At 37.3% G+C, this 18,745-nt stretch overlaps 1 protein-coding gene across 7 annotated transcripts in view; it reads left to right on the top strand.

Moving 5' to 3' along the window:
* The window catches only part of Rims1 (regulating synaptic membrane exocytosis 1), a 481,904-nt gene that overhangs the window by 198,668 nt on the left and 264,491 nt on the right, over window positions 1-18,745 (top strand). For all 7 annotated transcript variants that reach the window (XM_028767193.1, XM_028767198.1, XM_028767197.1 and 4 more), the window contains exons 4-5: window positions 11,059-11,272; window positions 13,575-13,586. In XM_028767193.1, the coding sequence (XP_028623026.1) occupies window positions 11,059-11,272; window positions 13,575-13,586 (226 nt within the window). The remainder of the gene's footprint in view (window positions 1-11,058; window positions 11,273-13,574; window positions 13,587-18,745) is intronic.

Raw genomic sequence — 18,745 nt, 5'->3', positions numbered from 1 at the left:
AAGCACCACAGTTTGTATTTTATTCTGTATGACTCTGTGGCTCCTGAGAAACAAAGCAATGTAGAGAGCTTTACAGGACCACTGCAATTTTAAACTAATTCTTCTGGGCAAGCGATGAAAAGAAAGATAGTTATTACTTCTCCAAATATCACCAAAAGGTTCTTGTAGCCACAGTGTTGTAGCTAGTAGTTTGTCGTGGAAAAGAAGAAATAGTGAACAAATTTTTTCAACCCTCTAAGAGGAAGAATGAACTCAAAGTGCGTAAATTTACTAAAGTAAAGGCAACGAGTGTTTTGTATATTAGCAGTTTTCTAAATATTATTGATCAATCTGGAATTTTTAGAAGGCAGTGTTTATCCTGTGCTTGTCCTCATAGAAGACACAGATAAGAATTGGTTAGTTTACACTTTGTATTGATCATCTCTTTGACACAACCATCGACTGAATTGTCAGTACATGGAACAGTTGTGATTGAGGTAGTTTGTATTTTTAAGTCCAAATGAACCAATTGGTAATACTTTTAAAAGTACTAGATCTTTATACTTTTATTTCTCATTCCTCTTCCTCTTCCCGCTTCCCCTCCTCTTCCTCCTCTTCTTCAGGAATCATGCAGTAGCAATAAACAAACAAAAAAAAGTACTGGGAATGTTTTCAAAAAATTTATGTGATCTCGCCCAGTGGCTGAGTCCTCTGGCTTTCATGAAAACAATTTAATCTCATGGGTTGCTCTTTTAGACTGACTTTTACCTGAAGAAATGCCCTTTCTGGCTGTTACTGGTGGTTTATTGATCAGTTATCCAAGTCGTTCATACTGATACTCATATCCCAAGAAACACTCCAGTCATGGCTGCCTCCCAAAGTTATTAGCTAAGCGTATTCAGAAACTTAAAAGCAGAGTGCTTTCATCCCTCATGTATTATCCATGTCTGTTCATAATAATAGCTCGTATGTGCTGAGTTCTCCCATGTCCTGGACATCGTGCTACGAGCTTAACATTGATTATCTCAACTAACTCCCCAGCAAGTCTGCCTGGTTACTATTATTACCGAAGACCATCCATGGAGAAATTGAAAAATAGGTTTAAATAAGTCTTTATGTTCACGAAGCTGAGAAATAGATATTGAAGATTTGATCATCCTTTAGCCAAGTAAGCCAGCCTCAGACATAGGTCCAAAAGTTAGAAATGTTCTTTTCCAAAAGAATTCCATTGTGTAATTGGTTCATTAGTTTTCTTTCTTCCTACAACATAACGAGCTTGGTAAAATTAGTCAAGACTGCAGCAAAGGCAAGATTTATTTTGTGCTTGGCCGTGCAGAAGATGTAGACATGAACAGTTTTACTTAACACTTGGTCTTGATCATATCTGTTACACCACCATTGAGTAAGTGCCAGTAACTGGAGCTTGCCTGTTATGTGTTATTTGATACATATATCATAAAAAAGGTGCCAGCAGTACATTTACTATGATTTTAATGATTTTGTATGTGTGTGCATGTGTGTTTTACCTGCATATATGTAAGTACATCATATGCTTATCTGGTTCTATAATGAGACATCAGATCCCTTTGAAATACAATTACAGATATCTGTGAACTGTCATAAGGGTACTGCTGGGTCCTCTGTAAAAGCAGTAACCACTCTTAAACGCCGGCCATCTCTCCAGCCCCCTGTTATGATTATTTTATTAACATTTAACATCACTCATGTTTAAAACTTATTCCTTATCAATACCTCCTGTCATGGTTTCTCTTCATTTAACATGCTTTTCCTCTCTTGAGTTGTACTGAAAATCAGAAAACTTGTTTATCGAAGTTTTAAGCAGTTCACCTTCTTGTGGCAGGTTTTCAGTGGTAGTGCTCTCTTACATCTACAGTTGACATTGGGCCAGTGTGACAGGGTATGACAGTGTTTCCAAGAACTATCATGGAAACCGGATAAGCCTCGCTATATCCTGGAGCACAAATCTTAGGCTTGCGAGCAAGGCTCCATGTCCTGAGATAGCTCCATTTAGTGGTTCCTCAGGAGTGGCCTCCCTTGGTAAACTGAAAACGGAATTAAAAATAAATGCTTGGCGAAAGTAACAGACAATAAAACACTAATAGCTAATCACCCGTTAGACTCCTGCTCTCCCTAAGTGTCTTCTCACAGTGCTCTCAGAGTGCTGTGGGACGCTGATTGGCTGAACTGTGTCTTAACATTGCTAAATGGAAAATGAAGACACGAAATGATAACACATAAGTGGTAGGAAATATACAACCAAACCCCAAATATATAATATATATGTTCATGAGTACACATGCATGCATGTATGTGTGTGTGTGTACATACATATGAGCTAGTATTAATTGTACATAGAATGAAAATCTTCTTCACAGGGGCAGGAATTGAAAGGTTTTTATAAATATCTCTTGTTCTTTTTCAGTCTCCTCTAAACACACATTTTTTTTTCTGATAAGTTACACCCCTGCTGGCTGTACAAGTTTTCCTTAACACATTAGATGTTTTCAAGAAAAATAATTTAAATAACTGAGCACGAGATGTAAAAATAAAAGCCTGCAGTGCCACCTGCTGGACACTTGCATTAAGCACTATTTACATATTTATTTTAAACTACAGACAAATCGTGTTTTTAGATATGAGAGGAAAAATCATTTTTGAACTATAGTAACTTAAAAAGAAATCATCCAGGCATTGATGTAATTCAATGTCTGACATATACAATACCCTGTTGGACCTCCAGAACCAGAAAAGAAATAACTGAGTGAATGGCATCATTAGTGAATATCAGAATTATTAAATGTTTTTAAATAACACATTTAAATCCATGAACATGATATTAGAAGGAAAGATCCGATATTATACACACATAAAATATATATGCATACATACATCATAATATTTGAATTTTATGCTTATTTTCATAATAGCAGTGTTCAGTGTTTTGTTAAAATATAGTTTTTGATTATGTTAATTAAATGAAATTCTCTTAACACATGTATCACAGACAGTACATTTTCTATATAGTCTGTAAATGGCTTGAATAAAAAAAAACTACTGACTTACTTTCAACAAAAAGTCTAATGTTAACATTTTAAATAGCATGCTACTAGTCAAGTAAGGCATTGTCTTCTAACCGTTGACATGCCTCACCCGTTGGGTATCTGACATGTTTTTTTAGGAGCTCTTAGTTAGTGTAAGGGCCGTAGGAGATTTCTCTTGTCTTTAATTTCTATATCTTTAACTTCACGGGTTTTTGATAGTGTCCATTTACCAATATGGCAAAGGGGTACACAGTGATGTCTCTCTGTGTGTTTCCCCCTCTGGTTGAGGAAGGAATCATAGGCCATGCCTGTTGGTTTTCACTTGCCATTCCACACTCACTCAACAGCAATCTTTTTAAATGTCGCATGCAAACTATGCTAGGTCCCATTGTTCCGTTTATCCTGGAGCAAGATATCAGTTTCCTTCGATATCTGCTACCTGGCCCTACAGATCCTTCAGACAGGAACAATCCTAGGTCAGTGCTTTTGACTGTGGGATGGCAACCCCATCCATCCACTTGATTCCCTGTTTATTTACTAGAGGTTGACTCTACAAGTTCTCTCTCCCTACTATCTGGCATTTCCCCTGAGGTCCCTCCCTTTGAGCCTTGAGAGTCTCTCACCTCCCAGGTCTCTGGTACATCCTAGAGGGTCCCCCTACCTCCTACCTCCCTGTTGCCTGTTTCCATTCTTTCTGCTGGCCTTTAGGGCTTCTCTCCTGGCCCCCACCCAATACCTGATCATGTTCCCTCTTTCCGCTCTCTGTCCCCTCTCCTAACCATGTCCCTCCCTCCTCCTGCCTCCTATGATTGCTTTCTTTTCCTTCCCAAGTGTATTGAAGCATCCTCACTTGGGCCCTTTCAGCTTGTTAACCTTCTTGAGTTCTGTGGATTGTATCCTGGGTATTCTGTACTTTTTGGCTAGTATCCACTTATTATTGAGTACATACCATGCATGTCTTTTTGAATCTGGGTTACCTCACTCAGGATGATATTTTATACAGCAGAAGACTGCCTGGTATGGCTTCAGTGAGAAAAGACTTAACCCTCTCAATGAGAGAAGATTTAACCCTCAAGAGACTTGAGGCCTCAGGGAGTGGTAAGGCCTGGTGCTGGGGTCTGGTGGGGTGAGGGGTGGGTTGCGGTTTGAGGACATCCTCTTGGAGACAGGGGGGAGAAGGAATGGGATGTAGAATTGGGAGAGGGCTGACCCGGAGAAGGTAACGACTAAACTGTAAAAAAAAAGTAATAAAAAATAGGTATATCAATTAATATAATTACATTAAAATGGTCATCATCCTATGTCTTTCTTCATTTCTGAAACCCATGCTATTGAAAAAAAAAATCTTTTCAGGGGCATGATACAATTCAGTTGATCTGTGCAAATCAACCCTGAAAAATTTGGAGGTAGTACTAATCCGCATGTATTAATTGACTAATATTATTTCTAAAGTGAATTTTGTGTTTTCTGGTTACTGTTATATTCACAACGTCCATCTCATGACTGTTTAATGCTGAAAAAAAATAAAAGATTTGCCACCTGGATTTGGAGAAGTAGGCCCTCTCCTCCCCTTACATAATCCAGCTCTGTGTGCCTAGACTTTGTAAAGGCAAGACATGAAAAAGATAGAGGTGTGTTCTAGCTTCTACTACTTTTAGAGATGTATTCTCTACTTTGAGAAAGGGGAGGATGGACAATGTAACAGAGAAGTCAGTTCATAAGAACCTCTGCTAATTCCAAAGATTCCTCTGAACTGCAGTCTTATCAACTGTTGGCAACCTTACTAGGGTATATATCATTGCTCAGTGAACCGACCTCGTCATCAGCAGAGTCAAGGAGTCCTTGAATTGAATTCACAGCTACTGAAATGACACACTGATATTATATATAGGGAAAGAGACAGATTGATGTCCATACGGAAAAACCTAAAATTCAATAGCATGATAACACTTCATTTTTTTTTTGTGGTTACACAGTTGAAATCTATGATTTTGCCAGCCGTGCTAATCAATAACAATATGTCAATTTCAATAAATTCACTCTAAATAAATTTTGCAGACAATTTTATAGTCGCTGGCTCATTTAATGTAACATATATGTATATATAGTGTATTTTTACATATTATTCATGGTAGAACACTGTCACATATTAAAATGGATTTAAGTATGAAAGCATCAGATGTAAAATATATGTGTGCTGTTAATAGTTTCACTACCAGCATTTTGGTTCCAGAAGTCTATTTCATCTTGAAGATTATGTCTTGACACAAAGACATATGAGAACACTGTAAGAGGAATTTGAATTTAAGAAGGTTATTAAGGTTGTTTTAAGAGAACAATTTATTAGAGTATTAGTGTAGATTATCAGGCAGTTTTGAGGGCATGAGTGTAATAAATCATGTCTCTTTGTCTCTTGTATCCATCTATCCCTCTCTCCTGTCTTTCTTGCTTTTCTTAAAATAGTATCTGTCACAAAATGAAGGCACATGTCAGAAAGACAGTTGGTAACCTTCAGGAGGAGCTAAGTACTATCTTTCAGTACCAAAGAAGGGATTTTCTGCACCCAAAGGGAGAAATGCCAAAAGAATGAAATGAATTTGAAGGTGTAAGAATTTTCCAACCTCTTACTCTACTTTCTTCTTGGATGTCAAAACACTTCTATAAGAACAGCCTATTGCTGAAACCATTGCTGTAACACTTATGAGACTAGAAATACAGGCTACCCAGGACCAGTGAACAGGAGGTCTTGATAAAGTATGAATAGTGCATATCTGAATGGTCTCCTGAGACTTAAGGGGGGAAGGATTGGGAAAGAGCTATCCTGGTCATTTATGTATCCACTGTGTGAAAAGACACTGGGCCTTGGTGGTTCTCTTCCTTGGAACTACCCCAACTTCTCTATGACAGAAAGTAAGACTGTACAGGCCTTCACCTCACACAGCAATTGGAAAACCTCACTTTTCCAGTGAAATGCTTGTGTGCTCACTAACGAATGATCTACTATGGATATTTGCTTACCTGTCAGGGTCTAAGATACCCCACAATAGAAGAAGTATTTAATAGTCGTGTGCCCCGAGACTTCAAGAATCATCAAGAGAGTGTTGTAGATTTGAAAAGAGAACTGTATCTTGCAGTCACTTGATAAAGAAGAGAGTTTGTAGACAAATGCTATAGAGGAATGAATGAGTAATGGGAATCTCCTGAAGAATGCGGAATTGGAAAAGGTAACCAGAGCATGATTGAGAATCAAGTTTCATGGAATGAGTTCATCACCATAGGCATGCTTTTCTTTGGTCGGGTTCTGTTCATTTGTTTCAGCCAACTTTCACCAAAGGCTTACATCACTTGCTAATTCTCACTTTCACGATTCCAGATATACTTTAATTTGTAGGTTGAATCTACATTTATTGTCACCCTTCACGTGAGCACAGGAGATCTTAAGAAGGGGACTATAGAGTCCTTCTTAGAAGGAGTAACAAAATACTCATGACAGCAAATATGGAGACAAAGTGTGGGACAGAAACTGAAGGAGGGAGATGTTCAGAGACTGCTCCACCTGGGTATCCATCCTATGTGCAGTCACCAAATGCAGACGCTGATGTGTATTACAGAAAGTGCATGCTGACATGAGCCTGATATAGCTGTCTCCTTAGAAATCTGCCAGAGTCTGACATATACAGAGTTGGATGCTCACAGCTAACCATTGAACTGATCATGGGATTCCCAATGGAGGAGTGAGTGAGAAGACTGAAGGAGCCGAAGGGGTTTGTGGCCCCATGGGGAGAGCAACAATACCAACCAACCATAGCTCCCAGGGTCTAAATCACCAGCCTGGGAGCACATAAGGAGAGACGCATGGCTCCAGCTGTATGTGTAAGGGAGGATAGCCTTGTTGGGCATAGGTGGGAGAGGAGGTCCTTGGTCCTGTGAAGGTTGGATGCCCTAGTGTGGGGAAATTCCAGGGTTGGGAGGTGGGAATGAGTGGGTGGGGGCATATCTTCATAGAAGAAGGAGGAAGGGAGATGGGATAGGGGGTTTCTGGGTGGGGGAGAAATGGCAAAAGGAGATAACATCTGAAATGTAAATAAAATATCCAATAAAGAAGAAAAATTTAAAAAATAGAAAAACAAGATAGCAAAATAACAATCAACACTAGAGAATTTTGTCAATGATGACAATACTGGGGGAACTAAGCCTTCATCCCACATATTCCTATCACAAATTAAAACAAAAGCATAATAAGTGTTAGAAAAAAAAAGTGAAAGCAGATCCCAGAAAGAAGATAGTTTTCCTGTCAGTAGAGTGAAAATGTCACTATTCCACAAAGTTATCATAGTTAAGTATATGTATTGCTTATGAAAACGGATTCAGTGGACGGTCAGTTACTTTGCATATGTCAGTGTCATTAGGTGTATTAACCTTTGTGATTTTATTGACTTCGTTTGCTATCTGGTAATATTTAATGAGCTAGATGTGATCTTTTCCTTTTTAATATGAATTTTCACACACACACACACACACACACACACGGAGAAAGACAAAGAATTAATATCACACACAACTTCTCCCCTCAACTTTAAACAAAATATCTCAAATATTTTTAAGGCACAGACCTTACAGATCTTTGAGAAGCTTCATCTATTCATTTAAACAGTGCAAGAGGAAAGCAGAAGGAAGCACAACATCACCCTTAGCTATCTGGTATAATATGCTCAATGGAGAAATTTACACACGTATCTATATAGTGCAATCTGTATACACATATATTATAGGCTTACATACGCTTATGCAGATTTGTCCATTAGGTTGAACTTTGTGTTTTTCTTAAAATTTCCTCTGTTGTGATGTATTTTTAATCTGTTTTATCTGTCAGTTTTAGGGAGAGTCGTAAATTTGAAGATCAAATTCTCTGTTCTTTATATGTTAGTCAGTTAAGTTCAAAATTGTCATGTAAAACATTACATTCATACTTTTAAATAATAAGTTATTTTATTGTCATTAGGTGTGTGTGTGTTTTATGCAGATGATTCTTGCTGTATAACCCAGGCTGAGTTTAAACTCAATCTTCATGCTTCAGACTTTAGAGTGCAGAGTGTACAAATGTGAAACAATCAATCTGGGTTAACAATGCTTCTTAGTAAAATATTATGCCATATTTTATGTATTTGTTGTTTTACAGTCTTAAATATTTCCCTGAGATATCATTTTTCTTCATTACTTCAAATGTTTCATCTGTCTTTATGTCTAATAAAAATGACCCCAACTCATTAGGACTCACAAGTTGTGCTGTCTGAGTCTGTCTTTCCTAAGCCTCATTTATCTAGATTTTTAATAATCTGCCATGGCCATCTTTGCTAATCATTCTACTTACAATCCTCAATCAGTTCGTTATCTCTGTCATCTCTGTTACAGTTACTAATCATTCCTTCTCCGAAGCTTCATGTTTTTATTTTTAACTTAAATCTTTAGAATTGACTTTTTTGAGTTTCATATTTTTTTTCCACTACTGAGTTGGATCTCATACATTTTCTTTCTAATGTTTTTGTTGGTTGCCTAACTAAAGCACCTACTTTCACTGTATAACAAAAACCAAAGTTCTTGATCACACAGCCCCAGTGCCTTTTCCTAGGCAGATGTCTGCACTGGAATTATTCTCAAATGCTGTTTCTATTTCATTTCATGCGTTGTGGAGTTCGCTCACTTTGTTTCATGCTCCAACATACGTTTCAAGTTGAGAGCTTTTTAACCAGCACTTTTACTGTTTTATGGGAGTAGATGAAGATTTTTTTCAGATATTTTTTCTTTTCTATGAACTCGTTTGTGAATTATACACGTTTTCCCACAGAATGGACTATGGGATTTATAACTGTGTATTTAAATATGTACACATGCATATATAAAATGTATATTGGCTTTTATCAAGAAGGCACATGTCATCATTATTTGCTGAAATGTACATCTGTTATACTTAGTCTTTAGTTGAAGACAGGTAATACGTACAGAGATAGTAAATAGAAATATCAGAGAAAAATGTATGGACATATTAAAAACTAAATATGAGTTTTAGTAAGGAATATGAAGTGAGCGATGGGTGAACATTAGAACCCCATGAGATTGCAGTAGAGCCAGAGCCTCATATATTACACATTGTACAATGATTTCCCTTGAGGACTGATTGTGTGCTTAAGTTCTAGAGTGTGTGCTTGGTATGCCCCAGGCCGTGGGTTCAGTCTCAAGAGCCACACATAGGTAGGCTACAAACAGATAAAAGTGCTAAAACCATTTATTCTAAATGCTAAAACCATTTATACTAAATGCTAAAGCCGTTTATACTAAAATGTATAAAATTCCCAAGTGTATATTTAAAAAAAAGAATTAGAGATGATTTCCTTTTGAAATCATTCTACCTTACCATAAAACAATTGCTAATGAAGAACAGGCAGACTGACCCATTAGGCAACTCTAGCCTACTGTCTGTCTCTTCATAAATAAAAATTGCATTAAATGTATTCACACTCATTTGCATCCTGTCTGTGACTGCTTTCCCATCAGAACAGTGGGGTGAGTACTTACAACGAATGCTATATGGCTCATAAAGGATAAAATATTGTCTGATATTTATCATCTGACCTTTTACTGAAAAGTTTACTGACAACCATATTAAATCATTTTCTATATTATAGAATAAATTTATAAGAAAATTCTTCCGTAGCCTGACTTGTGAAGCACACTTGGGTTCTGAGGAGATTTGACTTAGTGACCCTAACAGCTAGGACCTTACTTAGGAACTACATAATAAATACGATTCTTGTTCCTCTTATGCTTACAATTTATTTCTGTTTATTTGATTGGGAATACTTCTTTGCTGCCATTCCTCACAATCATTTCATTTCCTAGAAGACATAAGACTCCCAAGTGCTATTTTGTACATCTTTTGAAATAACAGTCATCCTTGATTGTTATTGATCTTACTAACTTGATCTTACACTGCTGATAACATGTAAAATAGATAATACATCAAACAATTCATCAATGAACTAAGCATTTGTGCACTCGTTAAATAAAATGGCAATACATTATTCTTTTATAAAATGGAATCGTCATGCCTTCCAGTTGGAAATCATGTTAAGTATTTAACTGTGTTGTGTATGAGCTTATACACTTTTGCCTTAAGGACGAGTTAAATAGAGAAGGTACCAATGGCAAAGAAGAAAGAAATAATTAAAGTTCTGCTCAGGAAGTCTTAGAGGTAAAAACCAAAGCCAAAACGAAACGAAACCAAAAAATAATACAATACAATTACAATACAAAACAAACAAACAAACAAATCCACGTATAACATAACCAGATCCCAGTTCTGAGGCACTGCTGAGCATAGTCGTGGCTCACCACCTTCTGTGTTTGGAGAATGCAGCTCTCGACAGTTACCATATGTGGAACATAGCATCAATGTCCAGTATTAACAATGGCATCTTTGCAGTCTGTGTTTTAGGGAACATTCATGTGCAACCTACTAGCTCATACACAATGGGTCAATTTGGTCAGCTACTTCCCAGGATGTTTTCCTGGGGAGACAGACAGGAAAAGACTGTTGCCTAAGCTTTGTGCAATACCCTTTGTTCTCTTACAGTGTAAGAAACCCTTCATCTGGGAGAATCTCTGTAGTTTTGTTCTAATAGCTGCTCTATTTATAGCAGTTTAATATTAAAGGACTTGAACTGATGACTTGGGGGTATTTGAATGTTACTGTAAATGTTCTTATGGAGAAAGACTTGCCTTAGCCGCTGTGGTTGATACCGCCCTAGAAATTGTAAAAGCAGAAGCTCTTGATTGGGCTCAGAAAGATCAGGGTATATGTATAACAGGACAGGTTGCTTAGGTTTTCAGCTTGATGGGGAAAGTAGATTTACACATGCTGCTTTTCCTCAAACAGGTCAATTTAATTTTCTTTAGGAATACTTCAGTTTGTCTGTCTTCCTTCATTTACTTAGTTTATTCTTTCGTCTCTTTTGCCCAGGAGATTGCATCAACAGTTTGAAAGCTATAAGGAGCAAGTGAGAAAAATCGGAGAGGAAGCAAGGCGTTACCAGGGCGAGCACAAAGATGATGCCCCTACGTGTGGGATCTGTCATAAAACAAAGTTTGCTGATGGATGCGGCCATCTCTGCTCCTATTGCCGCACCAAATTCTGTGCACGCTGTGGAGGCCGTGTGTCTCTGCGATCGAACAATGTGAGTGTCCTGTGAACACAGCAGGTGCCCAGGAGCTGAACAAAGCTACCACATTTGCAAGCATGTAAATGCATGTATGATCTGAGGCTGATGCATGCGTGTAATATACACAGGAATACATCCTTTTGTGATTTGAGTTTTTATAAGATGCAAATTAGTGGGATAGTGATAAATATAGCACCGAAAAAGATACTTTGCCTATGTGTGGATAAATATAAATGATTCCCATTTCAAGCCAAAAGTATACCTGTCTAAAGCATTTATTTTTGAAGTAAATTTAAACTTAGTATCACTAAGGATTATAATTTCAGATTTACTCTCAAGCCAAAGAAATACTGACAAGTTTATACTTGTCAATATGCTTTTATAAGTATTCAAGTATTTAAGGAACATAAGAAATAAACCCATTTTTAAAAGTTGGCATTATAAGATGTATTCTTACCTGAAGCCGTTTCCTAATTTTGCTGAAATAAAACCAAGGTCTTCTGCTGTACCATAGTTTTAAGTTAGCACAAATATTTTATGCTTTAAGATTCTAAATAAATAATTCTAATGTAACAGAAACCAAATGTTACCATGCAAGACCCATATTAACAAATATTTGCTGTAGAATATATTTCATACATATTCTACAATCTATATTGTATTCTATTCATATTGAAGTCACAATGCAATGAAATACAATACATTTATAATCTTCTCACATTATCTGTGTTAAAACCATAGAGTTGTTTGTAGAGAAGTACAAATTAATTCTTTGGTTGAGATCTGTAGTATAGTATTGAACAATTGTAATGGTCACTGCCTTAAAAATTCCCTAGTAGTTAGCTCAAGAATCTAACCATGTGTAGAATATGATATATTTATTTTAAACCACTAAAGCTTTAACCACTCTTGAAATTCTTCTAATTTGGAAAAAATCAATTAAAATTGAGAACAAACTTCCCAGTTGACCAGGTATTAATTGGTCGTCTAAATTGTCGTAGGGCATTCTACATTCTCTTCCAGGGGGATTATAACACAAAGTCTAAAAAAGCACATTTTATACTTCCATAGAAGACCAGTGTTGTCTCTGACCAAGAGTTGCCTTAACTGTAAGCAAAGAATAGTGATGATCCTTTTGTGCTTGTTCTGAGAGCTGGATAAAAATAATTTAAGCCAACGACATCACATGAAGAGCCCACAAGATCTTTATTAATCCCTTCTCCTGTTTTCAATGTCTGCAAACACATACTTTGGAAATGAGCTTTTGTAGGTGAGGCCGGGAGGTATTGTACCACTTAATCCCTCTGAAAGGCGCTGGCAGTGACAGTTAGTCTACACCAGCTGAGGCTTAGTGCTGCCTGAGGACCAGCAGCTGTTGAGGTTCTTAACTTCCCTTTACAGGGTTGAATCCTGCCAGCTGCCACACAGTTGTTTGCTGGCATCTCGAAGTTGTTAGGGTCAAATTCAGGTTGTTTAAAGAAAATTGATCCAGGAAATACTTTTTTTTCTTTGAAGCACATAGTAAGGCCTCTTTTAGTTCATTCCTCTTATAGTAAAATCACCCCAACTTGGAAAGAAATTTAAAGAAATAAAATTGAAGACAGTCCAGCCTAAAATGTTGTCTATGCACAAAAACACAATATTGTATAAAGGTGTTTTCTCCTATGATAAAATATTGAAATACATATAAATAAATACTATTTTTATTGTTATGGAATAAGTCATGCCTAAAATACTTACATTTTTCTGTTTATGACTCTTTTTATTAGTATATTTTTCATAAATTTTGTATTTAACAATTTTCACTGGAATTTAATAAAATTTTAGCATCATCTAATGTATTTTAATAAAGTGTTTTCAATAATAAGAGGCAACATGTGGCTAATTGACATTTTTTCTGAAGATTTCCTTGGATTTTGCTTTTGAAATATTGCTTGCTATTTCTAGCATCTTGCTATTAATTGCTGCCAATGTTTAGATATTTCGGCCTCAGTTCCCTAGTGCTAGAATTACAGGTGTATGTCAGGACACCTGGTACCAAAGAATGTTTTAAATGTAGACCTACTAATCTCAATACTAAAACTCAGGAACCAGGCCCAGTTCTTACATCCAGTACATGGTAGCACATGGTAGGACCTGTGTGTGTGTGCTTTCAGTATAGAGTTTGCTTTTTCTGTTTTAACACATAAGTGTCTTAACACATTGAAGAAATGTATTTGTTGTGATAGCATCACTTTGTTAATGTATGGCTCATTCTTGTTTTTCTTCTCTCTCTCTCTTCTCTCCCTGCTCTGCTTCCTTGGATGTTTTCCCAAAGGAGGACAAAGTGGTTAGAATCCATGCTTTCTTTTCTATGATTTGATGTACTGTGTATTTTTGTGAACTCAATTAAGTGATGGTTGCATATGAATCTGTTATCCCTAGCTTTCCACAGTGCAGTTTTATATTGGGGAGAACTCATCTCTAGCTACCATGAGACTGAAACTGAGACAGACATCTAAGAATCAGACAGAATGTTACATTTGTATACAAAGTTTGGGTAGACTGAGTCCTAGAAACAGTGAGATTTTGGTATATTTTCCAGCCCATTTCCCCCTTAGCTTTGGGATTGGGGTGATAATCTCATCTGTTTTTAGAAGCAGTAAACTCTACTGGGCTTTAGCTTCTGAGCACCTCTTAGGGTAAAAGCTAACAAGTTAAAACTTCACTGCAGGAGGAGACAAGGTATACAGATTTGGTACAGACAAGAGATCAAGTTCAAATCAGATATAAGACAAATCAAACTGACATTGCGTTTCCATGGGACCCATGGCATAATTTTCCTGCTGAGTCAGTTTGCCCTTTTCTTTGCTCTTGTGTCTAACAATTGCTTCCCGGGGATAGAGATTCTATTTAACCCTTATCTACCTTAGAATCCACAAAGGCTCCTTGCATTTTGAGAAGATGGGTTCAAGTGGTGTCTACCTTCAACATCTGTACTTTATACTCTGTATACCTTCCTCTGATACAAACGATCACATCCTCAGGGCTCATTCATTTCCCCAAGTGGCAAAGAGGCAAGGAATATATCGGATCCATTAATCATTTTAGTTGCCTTTGTTAATATCTTTGAGATTCAAATGGTGTACAACAGTTCATGATGAGCAAGCCTGACATTAAACTGAGTATTAATCTGTGTTTTCAAACATCATGCTCATTTCTGGCCATGACTTTTTTCTATTGAAACACAGTTGAAAGTTTGTACAGAACAATAGGTTTTCACCACATGTTGGTGGTGTGGGGGAATCATCGGTTTAAGGCCAATGATACCGCTCACTGAACAAATTAACTGGGCAACATTGCATACACAATAATAAATAGTATCACTTAGGACAAATCTATATTTGGAGGTGGACTTGAGTTGCTTCAGAGAACAAAAGGGTAAGTATGTAATAATAGTGTTGTTCAGACTTGTGATAAGCCCAGCTACTCCAGAAGGCCTGGCTAGGTACATGGTGTCTTTGACCATCTTCCCATGAGGAACAGTAGGTTGTTTTAGACATACTGGTCTTTCTATGACTATTGCCTGCACAGTGAGGACCCAGGGAGACTTTGTGATTACAATGGGAATGCTGTAAAATTCGATCACTTTCAACTATTTTATTCACTTCGAGTTGAAAGCGTGCACCAATTGTCTGGTGTATAAACTACTCATTTAAATTTCTCTGAACACTTTTTAGCCTTTGAGGCATTTCAGTGAATTACTGTTTCAGTCTAAGGAAAGTCATACTAGATTTTGTCCTTGGGCATGTTAAAGAGTATAACAATATTTTTTTTTAAAGATTTGTTTAATTTTGTGACAGTATGTGTGTGTCTGTATGCAAGCATATGCAAGGAGGGCAGAGGTAGCCAGAAGGGAATATCAGATTCCTGCTGGAGCTGGAGTTACAGGCAGTTGTGGAGCTGCCCGATGTGAGTGCTGGAAACTTTGCTCTAGTCTGTGTGAGAGCAGAAAGCGCTTCTAGCTACTGGAATATTCTTAAGTCCCAGAATGATTGAGTGTGGAAACTAGTGTTTGGGTTCCAGTCCTTTCTTTATTTTCCAGAGGATGATTATTTTGCCAGTGTGTGTGTGTGTGTGTGTGTGTGGGTGTGTGTGTGTGTGTGTGTGTGAGAGAGAGGGGGGGGGGGGGGGAGGGAGGGGGGGGGGGAGGGTGGGAGGGAGGGAAAGAGGAGGACTAGGAAGGAGAAGGAAGGAAACAGAGAGGAGGGAGGGGGGAGAGAGCATAGGAAAATAATAACTCAAACTTACCTTAAACCACATTTCATCAGTATGATAATGCTGAATTCGACCTGATCTTATAAGTTGGTTTAAATGTGATTAAATGACTAAAGAAAACCCAAGGCTGTTTAATATGTATATATCTATAGTTTCTTAATTAAGTCCAGCTAAATGATAATTATCATATTTTTTATTCCAGAACTACTTGAACTACTTTGTTTTGAAACTTTATCCTTACCCTAAGTCTTCTCTAACCATAACTTGGAAGACTGCGAATTGCTCATAAGAAAGAACTGTCATACAAAAGGACATAGGTGTAGGCATGTGTAGTAGCTTATAATGGAAAATGATTTTGTACGCGTGCATAATTTCATTGTCAAAACTAAGATTGTGTGTTTTATCTTGTTGAAAACCCTCCTCCACACATAAAATACAGGGATACTGTGAAATTTCCTATAGCCTATTTAAATTAGTTTTATCTTTGTTTTACTCCATTTGGTGGCAGAGGGTAGAATTTAGATCAATCCCTTGATAACATTCACGCATTCTGCTGGTAAATTTGGGGAATGAAGCCTCTAAATTCAATTCCCTGATTTCCTGTAAATTTCCATCAGCCTTCTAGTGAGAAAGGCTGGATTATGAATGGAGCAAACAAACGAACTGGTTACATTTTTAGTTTATTTGATTTTCAAAGAGATGTATCAGGCTTTATGTTAAGACTATTTATGAGAAACATTGACATAACTCTGCAAACAGAACCCTTTCCGTTTTGATAGTCTCTCAAAATGTGAAACCATTAGATGAATATCTTCTAAGATTTGTATGTAAAAATCATTTTATGTATTCATGATAATTTATTTTATATAATATACATAATTATACGTATTATTCATGATAATAAATAATGAGATGCTGTGCTTAGGAGCCACTTTTTAAATACTCCTGCCTATTACATTTTCATTGGTATTTATAAAAATTATATTAAAGGCATTGTTGATAAAAAAAAGTGTGGTTTTGCGTTCTGAAAACCTTATATTACAAGGTTTGCCTTGAAATGGGACAGTAAAATGTAATATTAAGTTAGTCTTATCATAAGGTCTTACTTAAATGATGGCTAATCCTTTTTTGCCACTTTTCGTTCTTTTATTTTAATTATTATTATTCTTTAATCTGTTTTTACAGTCCAGTCATCATCCCCCTCCTGGTCTGCTCTCTGACTGTTCCTCATCCCATTCCTCCTCCCCCATCTCCAAGAGGATGTCCTCACCCCCCACAACCCCATGCCACCAGATGTCCCCACTCCCTGGGACCTCAAGTCTCTCAAGGGATAGGTGCATCTTCTCCCACTGATTCAGAAGAGTATATAAAATCCCCTTATGCAGACATGAACACAAGCAGTCTATTCTTTAATTATAAAATAAGCAACTTTGATTTTTTTCCCTTGCTAGAATTAAAAACAACCAAGTCAGAAAATTATAACTATTTAAAACAAGTGATTTGCATGATTGCATTAAATATTTATTATTATTGTGAAAATTTTTCTCAGAGTTGTCCATATTTAGTCCGGAGGTGATGAGGCAGAGGCTTCTAGTATACAGACTTAGCTCATTTGAAGAATATTATTTTTAAGATTTTCTTGAGATCTATTTTTTTCTAGAAATTTTGAATTTTCTGAAATTTCTCTTAGAAATTTATCCCACAAAGATATTCTTTATTTGGATATACTTAGAGTTAATGTGGAAAAGTATATATGTATGGAAGATATATAAGTAAAAAAATCTTAGGTTATATCAAGAGAGAACTGATGTTATACTAGTTGGTGAGTTAGATTTCTCAAGCATTCTGGTTTTATGGAACTTACCTTAAAGGGAAAACAGCACATAAATTGCAAATAGGATAGCTGTGAATTCTTGCGTGTCTGTGCTCGCCCACGAACACACATGTGTGCTTGTATGTACATGTGGAGGCCTGAGATGTCTTTATCAACTGCTCCTTCATTTTTCTTCATTTTGTGACAGGGTCTCAATGTGTATCCCTGGCTGCCTGCAACTTTAGACCAGGCTGGCTTGGAACTCACAGAGCCCTCTCACTCCCAAATGCTAATGCTGAGGCTAAAGGCCTATGCCACAACACCTGCTTCCAATTTACTTTTTGAGACAGGATTTCTGACTCAACCTGATTCCATTAGACTTACTACACAAGGAGCCCAAAGAATCCACTTGGGCGTGTATCAGTAAAAGGATTATAGCTACAAGCCACCACACCTGGCTGTTTAGGTCCCCATGTTTATGTGGTAAGCATTTTACTAAATGAACTATCCCTCTGACTCCAGATGCAGAGTTTTCATACCGATGTATTTTAAGACTTTGATTCACTAGAGGCTACAGATATGACTCAGCAGTTAAAAGCAATGGCAGCTCTTCCAGAGGACCTGGATTCAATTCCACCACCCACCCAATGGCTCACAACTGTCTGTCACTACAGTTCCAGGGGATCTGCCACCTTTGGGTCTCTGCAGGCAGCAGGCATATTCATGCAGGCAAAACACCCATACGCATACAATAAAACTTCAAATTCTTTTACGAGTCTTTAGTAGTTCACACTTAACACTGCTATTCTGGAAATGTTTGATGATATTAAGAATCATCAGAGAGTTTATAGGCTTGCTTGGTTTTGATCTCGTTCACTTCCTCAGTATGACTTTTAATAGTTATAAAATGTGTTTTAGGAAATTATAAAGCTCCATATTAAGACGAGCAGAGCTTTACTAGGTTGTAGAAAATGAGAATTTTCTATTGTGAAGAAAGGGATGTTTTAACAGTTTCCAAGTAGCATATGCTGGAATGATGTACTGAATTTTGTCTTAAGACACTGTAAAATCTGCGATTACACTAGTTGTAGAATTTCTGGGTCTTGTGATAACTCCATATTTAACTTCTTGAGAAATACTCAGACTGTTTCCCACTGAAGGATATTGTCAGTTCCTCCAGTTTGGGTCATTATTTGTCACTATGTCATTCTTCCTCTCTCTTGCTCTTCCTCTGCCTGCCCCATTCTCTCTCCTCCCCTCCCTTCTCCTCCCCTCCCTTCTCCTCCCCTCCCCTCCCTTCCTCTCTTTCCTCTCTTCCCCTCTTCTCTTCTCTCCTCTTCTCTTTTATCTTTCCTCTCCTCCCCCTCCCCTCCCCTCCCCTCCCTCCTCCTCCTCCTCCTCCTCCTCCTCCTCCTCCT

The sequence above is a fragment of the Grammomys surdaster genome, unplaced genomic scaffold (assembly GCF_004785775.1).
Source record: "Grammomys surdaster isolate TR1022 unplaced genomic scaffold, NIH_TR_1.0 171, whole genome shotgun sequence".
Taxonomy (NCBI): Eukaryota; Metazoa; Chordata; class Mammalia; order Rodentia; family Muridae; genus Grammomys; species Grammomys surdaster.
The sequence above is the reverse complement of the archived record's forward strand: the minus strand, read 5'-3'. Positions and strand labels throughout refer to the sequence as shown.